This window comes from Triturus cristatus, chromosome 10 (genome assembly GCF_964204655.1).
Source record: "Triturus cristatus chromosome 10, aTriCri1.1, whole genome shotgun sequence".
Classification (NCBI taxonomy): domain Eukaryota; kingdom Metazoa; phylum Chordata; class Amphibia; order Caudata; family Salamandridae; genus Triturus; species Triturus cristatus.
Genome location: NC_140593.1, coordinates 834,885,051 through 834,909,570, shown reverse-complemented (window position 1 = coordinate 834,909,570; position 24,520 = coordinate 834,885,051). Strand labels below are relative to the sequence as shown.

General features: G+C 46.6%; 1 protein-coding gene across 1 annotated transcript in view; it reads right to left on the bottom strand.

Moving 5' to 3' along the window:
* The window catches only part of CORO7 (coronin 7), an 850,148-nt gene that overhangs the window by 645,830 nt on the left and 179,798 nt on the right, over positions 1-24,520 (bottom strand). Inside the window, exons 6-7 of the mRNA XM_085628451.1 lie at positions 24,352-24,428; positions 4,395-4,445 (exon numbers count right to left, since the gene is read on the bottom strand). Coding sequence (XP_085484577.1) covers positions 4,395-4,445; positions 24,352-24,428 — 128 coding nt within the window. The remainder of the gene's footprint in view (positions 1-4,394; positions 4,446-24,351; positions 24,429-24,520) is intronic.

Sequence of the window (24,520 nt, the reverse complement as noted above, 5' to 3'; positions counted from 1 at the left end):
AGTAAGATCCACAACTTTGTCCTGTGGGTGCTGGTTCAGAGCAGAGGACCTGTGTTGTACTCTACTCCTCACAGAGACTCCCTGTGCCTTCACTTTAGCTATAGCTGTTGCCAAGTCATACAAAAAAGCAGCTGTCCCAATGCTGCCAACTCGAGGAACAACCAGGTTTCTTCTCTGGGTTCTCTGCGTGCCAAACATTTCCGTTCATACGCTTGCCCATGCTAATATCGGTCTTTATTGCAGAAGAGGAGGACTAGAAGACCAATCCTTTCATGTGTAGATCTGAACAGATATGCAAGGCTTTCAGCAGCTACAGTAGCACTTATTCTTTGAGTCCTGTGGGCTGTACTGCATTAGTGAGGTTCATCAGAGTCCTACACATAATGGGGAAAGGTGCCTATTAAGCCAGACGTACGGTTAACACATAGCCAGATCTCCAGGGCTAGGGATCACCCCTGGTGTTCTTTGAATTATTGAGCAGGTCGTTTGAGAGGTTTGACATGTGGAGCTTTCAAGCACCAATCATGGCTGGGTCTTGTACTTGGCAGGATCAGGAAGATTAGCATGAGGGTCTCTGCATTCAGAGGTGGGCTGCCACTGGAAAGGTAATACTCTCTTTGGTGGGCTAGGAGGGGGAGGACTCCTGAAGACTTCACCTCAATGATTCAGGGCGCTCGCTTCAGATTCTGAATGCTACAAAAAAAAAAATCAACAACAGTGAAATAAAACAGAGCTGGGCATGTGGCTCTAAATGGAGGGAGTCTAGGAAGGCAAATGAGACGTTCCCACTCCTTATACAGAGAGACACTGCAAAAGTGGTCTTACTTCTCTGCACAGGGGTACAGAATGAGGTCTTCAGGGGTGTTTTGACACTCATATTGGGACAGGGTGGTGAGGTTATCAAAGGGGTGACTGACAGGTCTTTGGCCAGGACCCCAGGTGCCTGCCTGCTGTGATGGTTCCCTCTAGAGTAAGTCAAGGCCACCACATCTAGGTTCATGGATCTAGTGCCGACACTGGCTAGACGCCAGCTGGGTCTGAATTAGAAGTCCCCCGGGGGACCTAGGGTGGAGCGCTGGTTATCAGAACTTGATAAGTGGGCCAGCCGACGGGCGAGGGAGACGTTTCAGAGGGAGGCTAACAGGGGGATGAAGACAAGGGACTGGATAGATGGGGGACGAGAACCCGATGTGAATGAGGGCAGTGCTGGAGAGCGCCTGGCAACATACAGTTGGAAGCCCCCCCACTCACCTCACTACAACTTTATGCAGTGGCAGGTAACTACGGCATCATGGCGATGGGTACCCACGCTAACGCACTCCGTAATGCACTGCTTTCTCTGTAAGGTATCCCCTGGCAAAGTTCTTTTTTGGTTTGGTGTTAAGTTTGAAACATAAAGTGTAAACTCGCAGAAGCGTACGTTTATAATGACCATATACATTATACTGAGACACTGAGCACCAGGTGTGTGTGGGGGGGGGCAGTTGTTGGTCCCTCGTAAGATGTACCGCTGTTGCAAAAAATCGATAAATTACGTGTTTAAAAAAACACCCTACTGAGTCATGGTTCATATTGTTCACATTTCTTCCAGCAAATCGGGAAGATGTGTAAAGGTGATGGGACTGGGAAACATTCAGTTGGAACTGTTTGAGCACCAAGTGATCGTCCCTTAGGAGCCGCAGAGGTACTGGGCTGGGCCTTTGTTGAAGATTTCCCCCACAGTGATCACATACCAATCTATTGATAATGCTGTTTCTTTAAAAAAGATCCCAGCATCTCTCATTCTCTCCTGGCTGCTCACTCTGCATGACCAGCACTGCATAGACCTGGGAATCCATGGTTTATCCATTGCCAGCATGCTCTATGAGACCCTGACACTACAGTACCAATCCACTTGGAAGCCATGCTTCTGTAGCTATCACCCATGCATACCAGGCTTCTCTGCACATTCCAGTACAAATACTGCACGAGAGACCAACAAACAGTATAACTCGCAAACTTCAAAAGTAACTCAAAAATAGGGACCTACAAAAAGGGACAACGCAGGTCCCTTTTTGTAGGTTTTTTTTCTCACTTGGCACCACAAACGTAGGTCAAAATCTTCTAATGTTCGGATTTTGACAAACTTGCTACCAACCTGAAATGATACTCACCATAAAGTAAGTTTTGCATGCTGGGCAACAACTTATTATAGCTTTCTGCCATACAGCTCTGCCTTGAAGGCTATACGAGGTGTTAAAGGCTTTGAACTCGGGTTATAGACCCAACATGTGGACGAGGAAGAGGGCCTTGACCAACCATTGTAGCCAGAGGCAGAAAGGCAATAATTGTATTAGAACATTCCACCCATTTAAGGTCTGCATATTCAAAAATGAAATGAAACAATCAGAAAGACAAACATTGGAAAGTTGGAGCAAAAGGTCTATACCAGGTGTTATTCGTGCTCAGCTGCTGAAGCATTCTCCTCAATGGAGCTTTCATCAATTCAGTGTTCTAATATAGCCTTTTGTAGCGGGCCATACAGGCCATTAAAGGCCCGCTCCTTCAGCGCGGGCCTTTAATGGTGGATATAGCCCAGCTATGGCGCACTATAAGGCTATTAGAATATTCTGCCACTAGAGGGCAGAATGTTCTAACAAATAAAACAAATGCCTCAGTGAGACCAAGGGGATTTATGTCCCCTCATTTTCCATGAGGCCTTTGTACACAGCAACAGCTATGAACGACAAACATTGGAATGTTGGAGTTCCGGGCTTCTACCGGCCATTAGAAACCCGGTGCACCCCATTGTCTTCAATGGAGATCCCAACATTCCAATGTTCTAATTGGTCTTTATGTACAAATGCACTAATGATATTTGAAACAAAAAAAATCAGAACACTGGAATGTGAGCTCTAATGAAGACAATGGAGCGGATCAGGGCCAACAATGACTGGTGTAGGTCTTCTGCTCTGACATTCCAATGTAAGTCATTCTTTTTGTCTCAGTTTATTTCAGAACTTTCTATGCTCTCTGGGTGGAATGTTCTCCTACTATTCTAGCCCTTCTGTCTCAGGCTGTTATGGTTGCTTTATACGGCCCACAGCAGCGTGTTATGCAACAGTAACTGCAGTGTTACTCCTGGGTATAGCGGTTTCTCCTGAGGACTCAACAAGGGGATTCATAGCAACAGAAATTTTTGCCACTTTTCAAATCGCAAGTTGAGGCAAAAGTTGTGAAGATTTCCAGAGGGTAGATCTCGCCACACACGTCTGTATCCATCCTTATAAACCAGCTAACACTTAAGAGTTGCCTAGGAAGCTCCTGCTATGAAATGCAAGCTGTACCACTAGGCATTACTGTGAATTTCAATTTGTTCCTATCCGCTAGGATCACCACACATGCCTCATGGTACCCACGAGTCTTAATGGAAACAAGATTTTGGGCTGCTAACTAAATAAATCCTCTCTCGGGTAGTCCCCAACGGGATCTTTGTGAAATCAAGCAGAAATCTAACCTGAAGTTCCCATGTTCCAGTCCGGAACCGACCTAGAACCCAACCGTGTGCACTCTATCCAAGCTAGAACTACATGGGACATACGATACAGAGGATCACCTGCATCGGTCAGCACAGCAGTCGGTGATTTTTTACAGCATCAATGATACGTCGATTCTACTAGTCTTTCTCTGTACAAGAACCTGAAGACCATCAGAGCAGCCCCATCAGTTTTACTTCCCTACAAGTGGCTCGGTCTGAGATGAGAAGGCTACACCATCATTCTCCATTAACCTAGAGGCCTGGCGGGTTCTGAGAGCGCAATCTGGATATCAGCTTTGCCGCAACGAACCCATCAGTACAACAGAATGAGGCTCTGCTCCATTTCCATGCAGTGCATACTAAAGGACTTCAAACCCCACTCATGATTAATTTTTCCTCATGCGTCTTACAGGAGATCAGAGAGAGACTTTGTGTCCATGCTCTCCAAGGGCTCATGAATGAGATCTCTGTGTAGCTGGCCCACGCGTTACCTTTAATTTACAGCAGACACAAATAGAGCTAGAATAGTGATCAAAACCCAAATCATAACTTTTCTACAAAGTAGCCATCAGGAAGTAAAACCCTCAGCTTCCTTCTCTCGGTTGAGGACTAGCAAGACATCAGAGGGAAGCTCGTCCAATCTTCACATGATGAGACCCACCGAGCCAGGAGGGAGCGCCGCAACCCTAGGCTTTTGGGTCCCTTTTGGATGATACAGAACAGCCCCATCAACCCCCCCCCCCCCCTCCATGACAATGTAGCTTCCAGTAGTGCACAACAATGCCAGGTTGAAGGGTCAAAATAGCCCTCTTTCTTCTGCACTCTTGGGAAACAATCTGCTTTTCCTTAACCTTGAGACAATATTGTTGACTGGTACCTGAACAGCAGACGATGCCGCCCTGGGGTCAAAGATCCGCAGCTGCTTGTCCTGTTGGAATGACAAAAAAATGAACAAATGAGTGTAAGGAGACACAGAATAAGACACCAAACCACATCTACCTACCTGGCACCAAGGTAAAAGTAATCCGGGTCTGATGTGGCACCCACTGTCAATGCAAGAATAATTAATGTTTGATTAAAACAACCACATTTACTGACAGTATGACCCCGTTGCAAACAACTGGCACTGCACCAGAGCAAGTATGCCCTATGTCTGGTGAGAACGCACACTCAGTAATAAGATGGCGCCTGCTGTGAAACCCAGCCAATGTACCACTGGAATAATAACCCATGAGTGACATGTAAGGGCCTTGTGCACCTGGGCTGCGCAAGGAGATTATTGTATCATGAGAGTGACCTTACCCATCGCCAGGTTTTGTTAGCCTGGGCAAGTCTAGTTGAATTATGTGGAGGTGGACAGCCAAATTATGCGGTACGGGTGAAAAGGAAAGGCAAATCACACAGCAATGTATTGAGTACCGCTTTCAGTTAAAAACAGATCTGCATAGCAGAATGAAATATTTAATACAAATACATCTCACTTAAAGGTACTTTAGGATTTAATAGAATTTTAGATTCCAACACGTTTTCTTCTTTGTTTATATATATATTTTTGCACTCTGCCCCTCACTGATACTCATTGAGGCTATTCTAACAAACGTGCTTACCTTGAGAACACTACCGCTCCTTCCCGGCCGGGAAGTTGTAGGCCACATTGGGTACCTTGCGGTCCCTTTGTGTTTGGAGGAACCCTATGATGAAGCATGTCACCCTTGGGTGAGTGAGGGTTTTCGTCCATATGAAGGCTATGCCCACCCCCATTTTTTCTTTTTTTCTTCTAACAAAGCTGTCCTACACATAGTGTGAGTTAAACTTTAGGATTTAACACATGACCTGGGACTAAAAGAGATCCTACATTTTGCGATCCTTCCAAAGTCAGAATACACTCATACGCTATGTGTAGTTTTTTTGTTCCATTCAAGTAGCGTTTCATACACCCGATGAGGTTACGTAGCGCTCCAATCTGTTTCGGTAAGATTTTACTCTTAAAATCTTCAAATTATGCTGTAAATGATGGATAATGGGGCGAAAGTGGCAAATTCATGTTTATGTGAAAATCAGTAGGGCCACAGACTTTTCCTGTAGCCCACACTCTGGCGGGATGCACTGTTGTGGCAGAGATAGGCCCTCGTGCAGCTTTTGGCGAAGCTGTGCGTGCATTATGTAAGAGGAAGGTTCCAGAATAGAATACATACCCTTTCGCCAAATGCAGCACCAGGGTCTGCCACTGTTCATCGTGTCTATAGTAAACCTGCAGCTCAAATCTGCCGGCTCGCTTTCAGCAGAGGATTGATTTCCCTTAGTGTGTGACTATAGCGCCACCTGGTGGAGTTTCAACGTGAAATTTCATACAGCCATATATATACAAGGATAAAATCCTAGAATGAGAGCAACTTTTCAAATAGAGGTTTATGCTTGTGAGCATTCTGTGAGCAAGAAAAGGTAGGGCTTTTTGGATTTAAAAACCCTAATTAGCAAAATGATGACATCACTAAAAACGATATTACATGGATTTTAGCCAAATGATATCAAAATAGATCACATTTCAAAGCATGTCATGGCTTTGATAGACTTGATGATTGGTAAATGCTCGGTTCCTGCTCAGAGAGATAGAACCTCTTAACAGATGCAATCACCGGTTTTCCCAAAAGTAGTAGGGTAAACTTAGGAATGTGCAGGCTGCAGTAGTTGTAGCACTGCTGAGGGCCTAGATGAGTGGGCTGGGGAGTGCACAATGTGCTAAATGAATAGGTGCACACACCACTGTAGGTTTACCGACTCGGCCCGAGGAGCTGAACGTCTATTTATTAGGTCTCGGCTAGACAGGGCATGCGCTGTCTCAAATTGGCATGTTGTGTTCTATAGGTGGGCTTACAGGCCGCCCATCTCCTACCACTGGTAAACTTCAGCGTCACGCTAATTTTCTTTGATGCCATTCGTCATGGCATACGGGCGTCATGCCCTCTTCTTGTGTTTGTCGCTTCCATAGCGCATGGACCAAGTACGTCTCCTTACACTGCTCCCCATTTGTGGAGCTATTTTTTGTTTTCAAGCACTCCATAGGAGTACTTGTTTTAAGGACGTCTCCCTTGTACACATACTACCAAAAGGCATGCGCGTGTGCATAAACTAATGCATTTCCTAAAAAGTTGTTAAAACACTTACAGCACTTGTTGATTTCATTTTTTGCAAGCTCCGATGGTATTGGAGCGCTCATTCCGTCATGCCATAGCGTAAATACAAACCAATGGTATTGGAGAGCTTTAAGTGCTCACCAGTTACATTAAATAATGACATATTTATTTTTGTCGCTGATCCTGATTCAATTAAGGTTTTTCCCCCCGTTGTTGCTTACCCATCTCCCCATCCCCCAACTACATCGGTCATCATTGCTGCTCATTTCTGGGCATACCCTTGGCCACTTAGGGCGAACAAAGCAAACACAACAAGATGATGGACAGAGACCTGAAACTTTTCAACCCTAAGTGGCCATGGGTATGCCCAGACATGGGTACATTACTCACAGTGCCACAGATACAATCTAGCCTGGCTGAGGGGGCGATATCACGAAACCAGTCCTAGGATGCTTTTCTTTTTCTTTTTTTAAAAAGAGTTTAATATAGCGTGAACTAGACCAGAGACATCGGGTATCAGAGCACTTTACATGAGCACCAGTTTCGCTACAGGACACAGATTCATTTTTGTTAGGCACAGGGAGATTAAGTGATTTGCCCAGAATCATCGGATGTTGAGCGTTGTTGCCAAAACTCAAACCCGGTTCCCGAGCTTCGAGGTCGACCGCTCTAGCCGGAAGGCTACATCTTCTCCCCTGCTTGTTTTCAGTCCAGGGAGGACCTGGCTTGGCAGTTAGGGATGGACTGGTCCCATGAGGCACAGGGTCAAGACTGATTTGCATATGGCCAGTTCTAAACTGGGGTGGCATAGTGAGCAAAAGAATGATGGATTGAATCCAGATCTCTTGACTGGGGGTGAGTGGTTGAAAAGTTTCAGCACTCCGTCCATCATCTTGTGTTTGCTATTACTTCAACTGAGGCACCAGTATCCAGGATTGTGTTAATAGCGTGGCCACTGCTGCACACGCTGTGGTCATTTTCATGTGGCCTTGTGATTGGTGTAGGATAAGAAAAAGACTTCTTCATCACTGTCCTCAGTTGCGCCATATGGATCCCTGTTGCTGGGAGGGCCTTGGGGCTCTTCTGGCACTTCCGCTCTGACAGATCGAACAGGGCTATGGGCGCCTACTCACCGCCCTCTGGCGTTGCTGCGGCAAACTCAGCGCAAAGTGTTTCTAATTCCCACTTCGTGCCAGTTTTCTCCTGCACCGGGCATTGTGAAAGGGGGTGTAGATCTCGTCCACGGTCCGTATGCTGATACATTTGTGGCTGTTTTCGGGCTATATCTGGCAGGACGCATCTTGCACACTAGATCTACTGTTTCAGTCTTGACCTTAGGCTCGGCGGCAGGCGTTTGCGACACGCTGGTTTTGACCAGGTCGTCTTCCATGCACTCTGCATTGCTGTAACGGTTCATGAGCAGGGTGAAGAGTCAGTATGTTGTCTAGCTTCAAGCCAGATTCTTGTAATAAGAGTATACTTAGGAAACTTGATGTGCACCCTTGGATACTTGGAGCTCTAACCTCTTTGTGGGTATCAATGATCATCTTCTGTGCAAGTGCTGGCTATTTCATGCAGCCGCACGTAGAGTCAGTCAATAAACTTGTCCTCCCTCTGTCGCACTTGGCAAAGCTTGAAGCGCTCAAAGTATGGGTTGATCTGCGATCGAGGGGCACACTGAGTGCCACTACTGCGGCATCATTGTTGTCTTCATTTCCAATATTAGAGAGGATTTTCAAATAATGTGAATATTTCTTCTAGCGCAGAAGCAGTGAGTGTTTAACCACAGGTTCGGTTTCGTGAGTGGCTCAGAGGTTATATGTGACTCTGCTGAGCCAGTTCTTCCATCTTGCGGCAGTCATCACAGGATTGACAAGTTAATTGAATGGCGGAAGGACATTGTGAGCTGGGTGGGTGGGAGTGCCTGCAGTGTGACCAGCTTCTGCAGGAGGGCCTCCCTCGCTGGTCAGCGCAGCTCCAGCAGGACGATGGTGGTGCTAGTCCTGGGAATAGTGGTGGCCGCCACACACAAAGGGTAGTGGGGCAGGCGAGATGAAAGAACGGGGGAGGGGGAAGCATGGGGGGATTTAAAAAATAAAATAAAACTTAACTTAAGTTGACGGCCGCGACCCGCCAGGTGCTTCCTCTTCATGTCCCAGCAGGCACTGGGGCTGCATCAGACTCCCTGTCCAATTCCGGCGCTGCACAGCAGTGTGGGGATTGGTCTGAGCAGGCTAGAAAGACGCCCTGCTCAGAGCAGGGAAACTGTGGGGTTTACCCAACCCAGCTGCTCAATGCAGCCGGGCTGGAGAAACCTAAGTGCGCATGTATGTTTTGGTGTCTGAGACGGCCGGCCAAACACATATGAGCACTTAGAGAGTCTTATAGCACTCATCCTACTAGTCCCTCCCATGCCTCGGCCCCGTCCCTCAATGTACATGCTGGCTGAGCCAGCTGCTTAAAAATAAAACAATAATCAAATATTGTTTTATTTTTTAGCTGCTGGCTCTGCCAGTGGGGCAAAGCTCCTCCGCCATTGCGGAGGAGCCGCCCCTGTCTGGGACATTGCGGGTGCAAGGTAGAAGGTTGTGGCGGTGGCCTCAAGGAATTGAGTGGTGGTGCCCGCTGAGGCCGGGGTCACGTTGCACAGTGGGCGGGATTGCAGTCACAAGGTTGGACTCACCCACTTGCAGACTGCGTCACTGGTGTATCATGGATTGGCATTGCTGGGATACAATGTTCCCTGCTGTGGCATGGCAGGGGTAGCCTGTGGCACTACTTGTGTCGTCCTGGTTTTGGGGCACACTGAGAGAGGCTTCAAGTGCGTGTCTTCTGGGGGCTACAGGGTGGCAGGAAGAGCAACAAAGCACTGACGACTCCCAGAGTTCAGATATTGATGGGGCTCTCCATGCGGAACGGCAGAAAGGCTTCCTTGAATGTGGCCCAGGTGTTTTTTTAGAGCCTTATTGGTTCACAGGTCAAGCGTAACAGCAGGGAAGCGGCTGTGTGAACCGGTTAGTCGGGCTGCGGGTTATAAGGACAGTGCTTTAATTGGGCCGGTACTGTCCGACACCGAGTACCGGCACTTTTTTATTTTGACATGAAGAGTACCTGCACTTCTTAAGAGAGACATAATACTTTTAATTGGAGAGTACCAGCACTTCTATTTTTCCATTTCAAGCACTGGTCACAGGTAGCGCTAAAACTCAGCAGCTGGAGGTGGAGGCAGAGGAGAAGGCGATCTATGCAGGCGCGGGGGGGGGGGGTCGCCGCGTTGCAAGTGTAGTACTGCTCAGGGCCCGGATCAGCGAACTATACAGGAGTACACTCTGCACTGATGCAAAGAGTATGTGCATACACCCAGTGGTCGAAGTGGGCGGGATCGGCAGGGAACGGCGTGCCCCTACTTCTTTAATTCTATAGAGTCCGTTCCCCTACTTTTTTATTTTGAACATGCGTCCCGGGACGTAAGAAACATCCAAGGCCTGCAGAGAAGGTTCGACATTAGTGGCTGCTCGGGGACGGGCGGGGAGCAGGAAGGGAAAAGGTCTCTTGCTTCCTGCCCAGACGAGACAAGGAAGGTGTCCGGTTCTGCTCCGCTACTGGCAGCTGCCCCCCCCACACCCCCACTCTTTCTTACTCTTATTCCCTCTCTGTCTGTCTAACTCCTCCTCACTTACCGAAAACCGTGACTCAAGAAATGGTTCTCACCCTCTCTTTCTTCCTGTCGTTCATTTGTTCCCCTGTGAAATGGATGCAAAAAAGAAAACCACTTTTGCTGGAAATGCCGTTTTGACATTTTTCAATTCCAAAGTGCAGCCTCAGAAATAAAAGGTTCATAATATGAAAAATCAATAACTAAATAAAGCAAGACGGAGTGTTCTTAAAGTGGCCAGATTGGTTTTATTCAAACCCCAAAAACATTAGCGTCACTTTACCGAGTTTGCTAGTGAAGCGCTGTTTTCCCCCGGTGGGAAAGTGCGCCAAACCTGGAGGTACAGCAATACCTGGTTGATGGGTGGATTAGAAAACAAAATGTGTACGGCGGCTTTGTGTTCACGAATGTGGTCTTTTTAAACCATACTGGTTACGTTTTGTAAGCATATGGATATTGAAATGGGTCCTTTCTGGGCCCTGTAGTTTTCAGGCAAAAATACTTGTTGATTTCTGCATAATGACTGTAAAAGCGTTAAGTTCACCATGTTGTTCCTGCTTACATTTCACATGCTTTATTTAATCTTTCATTCCCTATGAGTGTTAGCTTTTTCCAGGATGTTGTTACTTTTTCCATTAGGCAGCATATTGCTCTTGCCTAGTGCGTAATTTGAATTGAGTCGCATCCAGTTGTTTATAGCAGGTTAAATTGGATTGTAGTTGAAGGCAGTGTGAATTTCTCTCAGTGGGGCAGTATGGTGTTCAGTGAGGGAGTGGGTGTAGCACTGGGGGCAGAGCTGCTGAATTTAGAACTAGGGAACCGGGTTCAGCCTTCATGAGCAGTCCCCCAGACCATTCTCCTGAGGGAGCACATTCCCATGCAAGACCTTAGAAGGCACCGAAAAACCAGAAAATCCCTGGTGTCTTAGCACCAGCAGGTGGACCCTAGCAGTGGCAAGTGTGGGCTCACCTTGAAGGCTTGCCCACCACAATCCATACTGAAGTTCACCTCCAGTCTTGTGGGCAGGCCTACGAAGTAGCAGACCCTAGAGCAACAGTGGCTCTGTCACTGAGGTCACAGGACCCCTGAGAAGAGCTGGCTCCAGGGCGGTGCGACCGGTGTGACTGCAACGGGTGCTGACTTTGAGTGGGGGCGTTGTAAATTATGGTTTTAAAAGCACTTGTTGTCTCCTTCCTGTCCTACAGCAATTTTCGGCAATAATAAAAATGTCATGATAACTCTGGTGAATAAACTTCTTCCTAGAGCGAGATCGGAGTTTTGTCTAGTGGAAGTTTTGACTCATGGAAAGATAGCGCAGAGGGTCAATGTGCCTGCTGCAAAGAAAATGTACCATGGCCATCACAAAGTGCACATATTGAAAATTGGTCAGTGGGTTACTGCTTTTGTCAGTAAGATCCTATTGCTACTTGCAGTTTATAAGTTAAAATCCTAACAAAAAACAGGGAGCTATTAACTTTCATCTTAGAGCTGCATACAAACTGCAAGGTATAAACTAGAGCTTTATATATTTTTCCCTAAGCCTTTGATTATCCTAATGTTGCAAAAAGTGTTAATTTGGATAGAAATCAATAATGATTATTAAAGAGAATCTCCAATCATGGTATTAAGTTTTAAATTCTGAGTTTGTGTTTCTCCTGATCAATCACTATTAAACTATACTGCCTACTAATATGGTTGTCATGTGACTCCTACACCTTGTAGTCCTTTGTCTTATGTAACATTTCCCATACAGTGATTTACACACGTAAAATGTATTGTCTCTGTGTATATTGCTGACGACAGAAACTCCATGGCTCGGAAACAAATGGCTTGTGCTTCCACTTTTAAGCATATTTGGGACATTCTGTGATTAGAAACATATCCCACTTTGTGAATTTATTTTAATGTCAATAACTCATATTAATCGTTAAATAATCATGTGTATCTATTGGTTGAATTACATAAAACATAATAAGCTGTGACTGGTCAGTGAAAAACCAAACAAATAGTAAAGATTGGGATGTTTTGCCAATCCTGGCCACACCTCTAACTCCGCCCACTGACCCCATTGTCGGGTTATTCCCACCCTCTGATTCTCTGCCCACAGTTCACCTACTTTTTTTTCCCCACTTCGACCACTGCATACACCAGTGTAGACTTCTGGATTTCACCCCAGAGCGGCTGGAAGTCCTTGTATTTATCCTGGAGGTCTCAGCCGACCTCCAACTGTGTCCAACCTTACTCGTAACTGACGAGTCCCCCAAACAGTTGACTAGTGCTGGGGTCACAGCATTAGTTTAGCTTCTAAATCAGGAAGGATGAGAGTTATTACGTGAACCCACTGTTTAATTTAGCAGTATTTTGCTTCACTAATTAGGAAAGTGGTAGAAAATGTCAATGCAAAGGGCCCAACTTCTCGAATCTTCGTGTTGCCTGCACACTCACCTTCATATGGGCTAAGCATGTCTACCAGGTGTACCTGAAGAAAAAAATAGAAACTGACGTTTGATTTTCGCCTTGAAATATTATTGCGGGTTCTGGGGGGTTTATTAGATTTTTGGCAATGTGTGCGTGCGAACGGCGCCATCTAGTGGTCACTTTCTGTATGTCCCTCATTTCTGCGGCTGTTCTTTTCGTCTCTTCCAAGCGCCGTTTCTTTCAAATCATCGCCGTTGAAAATATTTTTGGCATGGAACAGTTGCAAGAAACATCATGTTAGAATATGATACGGGGTCTTTACAATTCCCAAAAGTGTATTTCTTTAAAGCTCTGAAGCGTTTCACCGTAGTACATCAGATTATATATATATTTGCACTGAGAAGTATTTTTTTTAAATGAGAGTTCCTATATATGAACTGGGCAACGTCCCTGCCCCCTGCCTTGATGCAGTGGCGTATCGAAACATAAGATACCAAGCATGAAACATGAATTTAAATATTCTGATGGCAGGTGATAATGTATGCCACCGTAAGGCAGTAAATAAAATGATTGTTTTATTTGGCACCTATCAACAAGAGTCTCGAAACAATAACCGTAGGGCATTCAGAGCTGGCAGGGCACAAAGGACCTGCTAAGGCAGATCTTAACAATGTAGGAACCACAGTCAGTCCTGCCAAGTATCACGCATCAGGCGTGACTCTAACGCATTTCAGTGTGGTGATCCGCATCACCGCACTGAAATGCAAAGTCACGCATTAGAGCCTCCTCACCTGTCAAGTCCGAGTGCTGCTATATTCAAATGTACCGTACAAGCTACAATGGCAGCGCGCTGGGCGCGCTGTTCCTGGCAGGCTTGGGGACTCTGGCACAGCTGCAAGCGCTGAATAGTGTTACAATGTATTACTTAGAACACCCGTGCGGCATTAGCGTTCACTGACGCCAGGACGTCGGATTCATTGCTTGCCCAATGGCAACCAGGACATTGTACGCCGCACGTGACTTTAGCGGTCGCAAGTGCCATTTCTCAAAGTTTGCATGAGCTGCTGTCTGCTCGAAGGCCGTGCTGCTGGGGCAATGGCAGCAAATCACAGCCCTCGCACCGCATGGTTTCCAGAGATGGACCCAACCGGAGGCTCACGTACCCGCTGGCACACACTGCTGCCCTGCCGAGGGCAATATGGAAAACAGCTCACCGCGGCAGTGCGCAAACGCGGTAGGCAGTCGGGCTCGATCCCACCGGCCGCGCCTGTAAAACCGTGTGTATGCTCAGGTGCGGCCCGGCTGAGACAGAATCATGCGGCATGAGGAGTCGTCAATGCCATCCTCGAAAGAAGTAAGTGTGCTGAGTCCAGTATATCAGTTGCTTTAAGTGCATAGGCCACAATTCTATTGGAAGGAGGGCGGGGCACACGGCAATACTTTTAAAATTAATAGCCCTGCAACGCGACTGATGGACCCGGACGGTCCCAACCCCCGGCACGGACCACGGCCAGCGGGCCGGGGGAGCCGGGCACACCTCTGTGCTCCAGCTGCCGCTGAGAGGTCACAGTGTCTGAGAAGAGTGCGCAGGCCAGTGCAGGACGGAAGGCCACAGCGCGCTTGCAGCAGGAGTTTTTGTCACCACGAGGCGGCCCTTTACCGAATTGCTGCAATGAGCCTCGCAAAGTAAGTGTGTGTCCCAGTGTCCCCTGAAGTGTGTATAATCTCTCTGCTATTTGGTTGGCAATAGTATTGGTTTTAAATTAGCAGTTGTAGCGCGGTCATGATCACCTGCCTGCCAGTGCCCTCTAGCAGAGGTTCACACACAGTAGTGACAGGAGCCTGCCAGCGGCGTCTCGCAGCAGAGCAGCATTGGATAGCTCTCCGTGACAGCCCTGCTGTGGTGTGATCTGTGCGTGCGAGGTTAGGGGGAGGCGGCGGACCAGGGTATGATTATTTTTGGGTGTCTGAGTCGAGGAGTAATGTTAAATGAATGCTGCTTGCTGTGAGAGACCTATGTGCCTCAGCTGCCTAGAGCTCAGCTACTTGACCACGAGTCAGCTGTGTTGACTCTCTTAATTTTAAATTTAGCCACCTTATCTGTGCTGCTGTTTGCTGGGCAGGTAGCGCAAAACGCTTTTGGGATAATCATAATTTTTATTAGGGTTGAAGAGACTCGTTTTAATAGACTACAGTGGCATGGCTGCCAGCTCTCATTGACCGCCTGTGATGCTTGCCCAGTGTGTCTGTCTGTCTGTGGCGGTGTCCATGAGTCAGCTGACTGTGTCACTTAATTTTTGGGGCAGCTGACAAGGTGTGTTGTTGAGGAGCTATAGCTACAACCGAAGATAGTAGGGAGAGGTGAACATAGGACTGTGCCTATTACAGATTTAAAACTAGAATTAATTGCCATGTTTTAGGTTGCTTATGTGCGATACTCCTTGTGTACTGTGTTCCTATGTGTAACATTTCAATTCTTAAGTCATGGCACTTTCACAGTTAATAGAATAAAACAGTTATGTACATCCCCAACGTAGTTTATTCAAGTAATGACTCGCCTATATGCAATGTGATGCTCTAGAGTGGATGTTGAAACACATGTGATGTTTATGCAACATTTACAATGAATAATGCAAACAACAGTGTCATGCCATCCTCACAATCACTCCGTAAAGCCTGTGTCCGCCGTTTTAACCTTTTACCTGCTTGATACATACATGAACGTGTTTGGATTTAAAAGTTTTGGTGATCTAACACTGCAGGGCCAGAGACCAGAAAAGCTTGCTTTGGGGTGGTATACGCTGCCTATAATCAGTTCTGTGCGTGCCCCTGTGCTCAAATCTAATATCTTTGACTGGCTGTGAGGGAAAGAGAACAATTGGAGCACAGGGAGATAGGGCTTGACAGTCTGACTTCTGGTACCATGGTCAAACAAAGCATAACCTGATGCTTAAAGCCTGTCATCATGTTTAATTTTGCTCGCGAGAAAGTGTCACTCACAGTTGTTGAATGTCACTCATAATTACACTGAAATTATGAAAATGTCACTCATAAGCAATCTGAAACCTTGGCAGCTATGCACAGTTCATAAATAAACTAAGGATATTTGTAGGGAAAATTCTTGTACTAGTCCAATTAACTTGAATTAAGTGATAAAGTGAAAGTTCTTTGCTTTCACGACCTGAAGCGTCATGCAGAAACACCTTACAGTTACACGACTCTCAGCCTGCTTAATATGCTTCGAATTTCGAAACAAACGCTTTCTAACTGACCTCATTAAGGTGAGCAGAGTAGGATCTCTGAATGCAACACTAGGTGGCAGGATTGTATTGTGCAGCGCAGAGTTTGGCCCAACTCACTCGAGTCCCCTGGTGGCTGAAAGTGAGTGGTGGTGGTGGCAGCCACCCATAGGCCATGAGAATAAAGGCAACCCCCTAAAGAACAATTACTCAGAAGGCCAGGGAGAAGGGGGAAAAAACAGTAATGATAATTAAATGATATCCCTCTAGGCCTATATTTCTTTACATATGGCTTGTATGGGCCCTCATTCAGTCAAAACCGGCCCCTCGCCCTTCCAGCCTCCTGGGAAAGGTCCGGTGCCTGCTACTGCCATGCGACTCTGAAGCAAGTGCCCAATCAGTGACGGGCGAGGTGATGATCATCACAACACAAAAAAGAACAGAGCAGCACAACTGCTACTAGAGGTGTAGGCTCGCCGCTCGAAGCTCGAGCCATATGCATGGAGCCAGGCTCCGATAACCCAGTTGACTCTCCTTACTTCTAGACCATCAAAGATAGGTGGTCTTTTTGACTGTTTCACCTACCTAAGCTATCACTTGAGTCACCCCTCTGAGGTATTCTGTCTTAAAATGTTTATTGTTATGCATATCTCCTCATGTATCCCTATACCATGTTTTTCACCACTCTATTTCATTCATGTTGTAAAGCGCTCTGATGCCCACGGGTCTAGCTAGCGCTATATAAAACGTATAAATAATAATAATGGCTCTGGCTCAGCATGAGGCCTCCTGGATGCTTGAACCCAAAGCGAGCCAAGCGTTCATGTTGTTTCTTACTTCCGTGTTCGCTATATCCTCTTGCACAAAGAGTTAAAAGCAAAGCATTAATATTTGAGGTAAAACGGAGAAACACATACCCATTTAGTGGCTGATTTGTACGAAGTGAAACCAGAAAACATGGGATTAATCCTAGCTTCCCCACTTAACCAAACTGTGTGGTCTTTGTAAAATATTTCATTTCCCCAATAATTACCGCATATGAAAGCACCTTCAAATACACAAGTTCAGAATACCAGCAGCACAAAAAATAATTGTGTTTAATTTAATAGACAACTACAAGAATCTGGATGGCATACAGGGTGCACATAACGGACTTGCCTTTTAGTTCCTTAATTGCATTGTCACCAGGGTCTGACAGGAGCGGTCCTAAGTTCATGGTTTAAAAATATCAGTTTTAATAAGTACCTTTCAGTGCAGTGATATAATGTAATGTATTAATGTCAAAGCACCGCACGTTAAAGAAATACACTTTTTAGACCTCTGAAGGGAGTTGACCATATTTTACGTGAGGTTTATTGCATGATTTACATGGGAACATTTCGAGGGCTCAACTCGTATATGGACTCGAAGGGCCAAGCCAGACCCTTGGCTCGGATCACCCTGTTAATTTGTTGACTCGCCCACCTCTCACTGCTACTACACACAGTGCACACAAGGAAGTATCTAGAGTTTTTCCCAAGTGACGCTATGGATGACTTCATCTAGCAAGGGGGGTGTGCCAATTCAACAAGGCACAGAGAGAGTAAAAGAACAGCGTTCAAATGACCTTGATGACATGTGTCAATAGTTTCAACTTGGGGTAATGCTGAAAATATTCTGATATGCCTTAGGAGGGAATTACTTCAAAACTTCAAGCAAACCAGACACAATCTTACTCCATGATATACTGTTCTTCAATCCGCTTTCTGAACAGTTGACCACAGTTTCAAAGAATCTGTCACTAGTCCTGGTTTATTGAGGGAACAACCACTTCAGAGTCGGTCTTAACCCACTGAATTGAACACCAATTTGCAGTCATTATTATTGAATTGCAGCTGACATCAGATATGCCTACCCAAAGCTGAGATAGATTCATAGTACTGTCACTGCTTCAAATGCATCTTTCCATGTGCAAGGGGGTAGCCAAAGCACAAACTTCTAAGTCTGTAGCTACAGAACTGGTCAAGTCTTGCTGTTGCCCACATCCAAACTAAAGAACCTGGATTCGTTCTCCCATTCAGTGATAGAAATGCAATTCTAAGAATGTAATGCTACTCGCTTTGTGGCGAAGTCGCATACCCTCACCCAATGCGGAGTCTTCCTCTAGCACACATACGGAAGAATATATACCTTTACTTACAGTAGCACTAAATTCACCTTTTGATTTGGACTTTGGCTGCCATAGGAATGCAAATCCCTTGACAAAGATATTAAGCACCACAGCACAGTGTAATCATCGACGTTTCTAATGCTACAGGTGCTGGAGAAGCGAAGGAGTGAATCCTCCTAGGATGGCGAGGACTCAGATGCTCCCTCACACAATAGTGACGTTGTGGATGGCCCTGTGCACTGATGGATTAATGGCGAATGCTCCTGCTTGCGGGGCCTCCTAGGGGGAGCTGCGTTGCTGTGCACTTGGAATAAGTGGGGAGGCGGGGCCTGAATGATGACTGTTCTCTTGCAGAACGGTTGCTGTGTGGGTGAATCCATGATCCCTAGCGCGTTTGGTGATTGGCTACTGGAGTCAGCCTGGAGGCTCCATGATGAGCAGTGCACGCATTCTGCGACCCCCTGGGAGATCTGGGGGCCATATTGGGGGTGCCCTGTTGAATGCCACACCTTTGTACCGGCAGAGGTGCTTCTTCACTTGATTTGACATGTTTGTCTATGGTTTAGTGTCTGTTGTGTGGTGGGGAAGGGGGCTTCCTCATCACGTTAAGGGTTTATTTTATGGGGGCCTGGGTAGAGATGGTGTACGTCCTGACACTTCAACTTCTTTGGACATGTATGAGGTTGTTGTTTCGTCCTACTTGTCCGGGGGGAAGTGGGGGGTGGTAGTTGTGGTAGTTAACTTGTCTTTTTTGGATTCAGTGCCATCATGACATGGGGAGGTGTACACAGTTTTGTCTGCAAGAGTCAAGAGACGATGAGTGCGTTTAGAACTTGTAAACTCCTCTAATGCAATGTGAGGGGGTTAGGATTCTATAAAAAGCATTATAGGGTGTTGTCACTCCTTAAGAGACACAGTGTTAATATAGTGTGCCTGCAAGAGACGCACCTTTTGGATGCAGATATTACGAAGCTGGTAAGGAAGTGGGGGGGTTGGGTGTACTATGCCAATTACTCGTCTTTCTCAAGGGGGGGTATTGGTCTGGCTTGCCCCTGGGGTACCCTTGGCCTGACTTACATAGAGGCTGATGTGGAGGGGCAGTACCTGTTACCCCAGGGCAGACTTGATGGGGTGGAGATGGCCATCGCATGGGCCTAATACTGCTGACAAGTCCTTTTAGCTATAGCTGCGGGATGTTGTCTCCCCTGCCACGGATTACACAGTACTGTTGACTGGGGATTTTAATTGCATAAATCATGATGCCCTTGATCGACACTGTCACCCCACTACCCCCTTTCACACTAAGCCTAAAGTGACTTTTACACTATGGTAGGTTACAGCAAAACTGGGGTTTTGTGATATACGGTGTTTTTTTTTACCCCACTTCAAGGGAATATACATGTTACTCTCCAACACATGTTACCTTTAATAGACTGCCGGCCCACTTAGGCGCTTAGGGTCCTGGAGGTGGTACACCTGTCCCACTACCTCTCTGACAATGCCCTGGTGGAACAATTTATACACAGAGCAGTATTGTAAACACCTTCAAGAGCAATCTGGAACAGTTGTATCGTAGCCCACAGCCGCTTGATCCGGGGCACATTACTGGCTTTATCCCTGGGCGCAGTGAGAGCCTGACCTGGCCTTCTTTTTACCACAAGAAGGGCAGGGATCAAAAAGGGATGGCATTTTGTGTGGTAAAAAATGCCAAAAATAATAAGAAAAAGACAACACCTTACTTGACTGGATGAAAGATGTCGAAGTAAGTGAAAATTTTTCTGAAAAAGGTAGAACATTTCTGAATAAAACCAGAAAAGAGTGGAGCTGTGTAACCAGGGTCCTGACTGAAGGAGCCGGAAAGAACAACTGACCCAACTGTCACCCCTGAGGCATGATGGGAGGCTAGGGGTCATGGCTGCCTTAAAGGCACGGTGCCAGTTTTTCTATGTTGCTAAGAGTTAGCTTTCTAGCCTTTCTAAGCTGTAGTTGTCTACAATGCAGCCTGTGAGCTGTCAATGTTTTCAGTCCTATCTGAGGTTTTGGGCTAAATGCTAAGCATTAAAACAGTTTTCAAACATGCCTTACTGCTGTTTCTTTCCTGTTTTTTGTGATATATTGTTTATATTGCATAATTTATTTGTGATATGCAGGAGAGTCCTTACAGCATTATTCAGCTCTGGTTGTGAAAGGCTGCATTTTACTTTTATGATATATATCTATATGCATATATGTTTATCACATATATGATTGTGTTTCCGGGGTCCCGTGCAAAGGCGGGAATATTCTAGTGCTTATGACTATTGATGAGGATCCCCTGGAAGAGAACAATTTCAGAGCAGTATTGTAAACACCTTTAAGAGCCGTCTGGAACAGTTGTATCGTAGCCCACAGCCGCCTGATCCGGGGCACATTACTGGCTTTATCCCTGGGCGTAGTACTACTATGAGCTTGAGGCCACTGATGCATGTTCTCCATGAGGTGGAGGGTAGAGAAGAGGGATTGGCAGTTGTCTCAATTAACATCGCTAAAGCCTTTGACAAAGTTGACTGGGACTACCTTATGAAGGTGTTGGAAGAAATGGGGTTTGGTGTACATTTTCAGGCATGGGTGCATCTCCCATACACTGAACCAACAGCTAGGGTTAAGGTTGGTCGATAATGTTCAAATACATGGGTGGTGGGCAGGGGCACGCATCAGGGATGCCTTTTATCCCCCGTTCTCTTCGCCATAGCACTGAAACCCCAGGCAATACAAACTCAACAGAACATGCTTGGCTGGGGAATTAGAGAAGGGGCTGTCAATCCTCTGGTGTCTCTATATGCGGATGACCCCCTTTTCTATCTCTTGGCCCACCAGAGGTCCCTTCCACTCCTCTTGCAATACTTGGATGCATTGGGGGAACTTAGGGGTCTTAACATAAACCTTAGAAAATTGTTGGCATTCCCGTAGGGCGCCTTGGCTGCTCAGAAGCCGTCTTCTCTGCAGGATTTGCCCCAGCGCTGAGAGACTAATCAGTTCCGCTATCCGGGGATCATAGTGGCACACATGCCACAAAAACATACACAGTATATAATTGAGAGGATCACTGAAGAACTGCATGCATCGGTCCACTTTTGAAATTCAACCCCCATATCCCTTATGGGCCGAGTGGCCATTGCCAAGATGGTGTTTTTGCCTCATTGCTTCTATACTATGCAGCACTAACTTGACACCCTTGCCCGTGCAGTCTTTCGGAGATTGCACCCCCTCCTTACTACTATGATATGGGCTGGAGGCAGAAGTAGGGCGGCAAGGGACCTTTTATTTCTGCCCTTGATGGAGGGGGGACTTGCAGTCCCCAATCTGGAACTGTACTATTTGGCATTGCAGCTACAACACGCTGCACAGTGGCTGCCCGAAGGGGATAACTGGGAGAAATCTCTTTTATTCTTCTCTACTGCAGCTGCTGATGATGGGAGGACGGGATGCAGCCTCAGTACCATAACTTGTCCGACACACAGCTTCCCTTTAGGAAAGGACTGTCAAGGTGGTGTTGGGAAGGGCCCCCTTTGCTAGAGAGTTGAATTTTTGGGACCTACCACATTGCTGACTCGGTGAATGTAAATGCCTGGAAATGGAGTGATTGCGAAACCCGAGAAGATCTATACCCCAATGAGGAGTCTATTACCTCGGAGGCAGTGCGAGAAGCCCATGGACTAGGGTCTAGGTAACTTGTAACACACGCTAGTATAGCAGCCATTGTAGGAGATATATGACCCACATTCCCTGCTTCTCTGGCTACATCGCTCACCTTCCGGGGGTTACTAGAACTGGGTGGGGCCCGCCACTTGGTTTCCCAGCTCTATAAAGCCATGTTGGCTGGTCGAGCCAGCGCCCCATACCCTGCCCAGGTGGCCTGGGATGCAGAATTAGGGGTTCAGATAGAGGATGAGTAATGGTATAGGATCTGTGCGTTGGTCCAGTCTATTTCCTGTAATGGCAGGTTTAAGTTAAAACACTTCAATGTCTTGCAGCGTACATATGTGACACCAGTACTACACCATAGAATAGATCTCAGCAAACTTAGTGATTGCCACAGATACTCGGCTCCTGTGACAACTTCATTACACCTGGATGACTGTTGTGGCCCGTATGGCTACCATAGTGAGAATGCCGATAGCTGAGGATCCGGGTGTGTGCTTACTGGGAGATATTCGACGGTGTAAGGATCGGAAAATAGAGTTTACATTCTTACACCTGTTTCTGCTGTTGGTTAAGAGAAGGGTTGCGAATACCTGGATGGAGCAAGTTTGCCCTCAGCGTGAAAAGATGGGCACAGGATGTGGTTGAAAGGACTGAGACGGAGGAGGTACGCCTTAAAAAGTGTAGACGGGATGAGAAGGCGGAGGAGGACTTACAAGTTTGGGGGGACCTGCTGGCCAAGTTCGTAGACTCTGTAGCCTCTCAGATACCCACATCAGATGGCAAAGTGAACTCCATCGACACAGATACTTGATGACCTCCGCTGTGCTTGGTGGGGAGTATAAACGGAGCGAAATATGCTATGTTTTCACTTTGCAGCACACTGCTACAACTCACCCCAGTACAACTAAAACAAACACTATATCATCCCGGTAAACACACCACCACCAACGCCCCACACACTCAAGCCCCTTTCCACTACAGAAACATTTAGTAAAACCTCAAAGAAATCCACACACCAGGCCATAAAACTCCTCTCAATTCCGGTCTCCCATCATTGCCGCCCACAGAGGGCAACAAATCTACTGCTCACTGTGCAGTACACCTACGCTTTTGACGCCACCAAGCCCAGATGTACCACCACAAAATAATTTAGCAATGCTACTCAACTTGCCTTAGACCACCCCAGTTTACTCTCAATGAAAAACCCACACAACCCAACAAAATATTAACCCCGAACGCATGAACACTGACTCAATATTACATCAAACCTGCATGAACACCGAGATTCCCACTTGACCCTTACATGTAGGTTTGCTGTAATGTTGAGATCAGTTTGAATTGTGGAGCACCACCACTATCCAGCTTGTCAGCTCCACAATTCAAACTGATCACACACTCCCTCTCTCTGCCCTTAATTCACACAATGCCAGCCAGGGCTTTAAGTGGGCCGGGTCTCACCGGTGCCAAGCACCGGCAGTTTTTTTAAGGAGGCCTTGAAACGGGTCTCAATCGGGCTCTGTTTTGTGCTCTGGCACAGGCGGTCCGTTTTTTCCCGGACTGCAGTAGCAGCGGGCACATCGATGTCCGCGTGCTCCCACTACTCACTTCTCACTAGTAGAGAAGTTATGGCATGACGTCAGCCGCGCAACGCCCGTTGGGCTCAAAGGGCTTCAGCCCTGGCCCCGCCCCCCCCCCCCCACCCTCGTGTGTGGCAGCCCGGGCTGAGGCAGCTTCCCGGGCGCACACACAGCCGCACCCGAGTACTTAGCAGGTCTTTAAAAGACAATTTACTTGGTAATGAGGCTTTGTTGTTCTTTCACCCCTTCTTAGAGTCCCTGCATCTTCACTCGATTCTTCGATTGCTGGAAGAATTAGGCCCCCCCAACTCCCCCCTCCCAAAATTTCACTCTAGTTGCGCCTCTGCATGACGTCATGCCAGGGGAGCGTTGTAGGGGAAGGGAAATCCTTTAAAGAGAGTCATTTTCTCTCTGGATTTCCCTTCTCTTTTTGAAACTCAGGAGCAGCAACAGCATTGTCGTGGTGTCACCAGGGCTTGAAGTTTAAGCTTTTTCACTATTATGTACACGTCAAAGTTGCTGCTTATTTATCTTATGCAACTAAAAACCATTGACAAAGCCAATAGTCCCGTCTTGTAGGTACAATGTTACTTGTTGTATCATATCTGGATGCAATGACAGAAACAGCAAAATACAAGTCAGGCGGCACACTATGCTAAGCACAGATTTTTTTAGCTCCCGTTTTTTAAAGCCACGCCCTTAATTACTGTGGCCACGCCCATTTGAGAGACCCCCCAGTTTTTTTATCCCACTTAAAGCCCTGATGCCAGCTCTAATCCAAAGCTGAGCAGCTCACATCTTTGACTCCGATACAGAATGTATTAAATCATTTACAAAGGCCTTGCTCACAAATATTTAGACAACACAATGCGCAGTAAATAAAACAGTACACAATTATTACATTACATATCTTCCTTACAATTCTGTAAATTATGGGGTTTGAGGCACTACTGTTGTTTCGCCTTGCAAGTTACTTACTCTGCATGAAGTGCCAAGCAGGGCGCCATCTTGTCTCCAGGATAAACTTTGAATCTGATCATTGTGAATGCCCAGCACTAAAATTAAAAACAGAGAGAGATGGAGAAAGGATAAAAAATGGCAGCATAGAATAAGCAACCACTGAAAGGATAGATGCTCATACTTACAA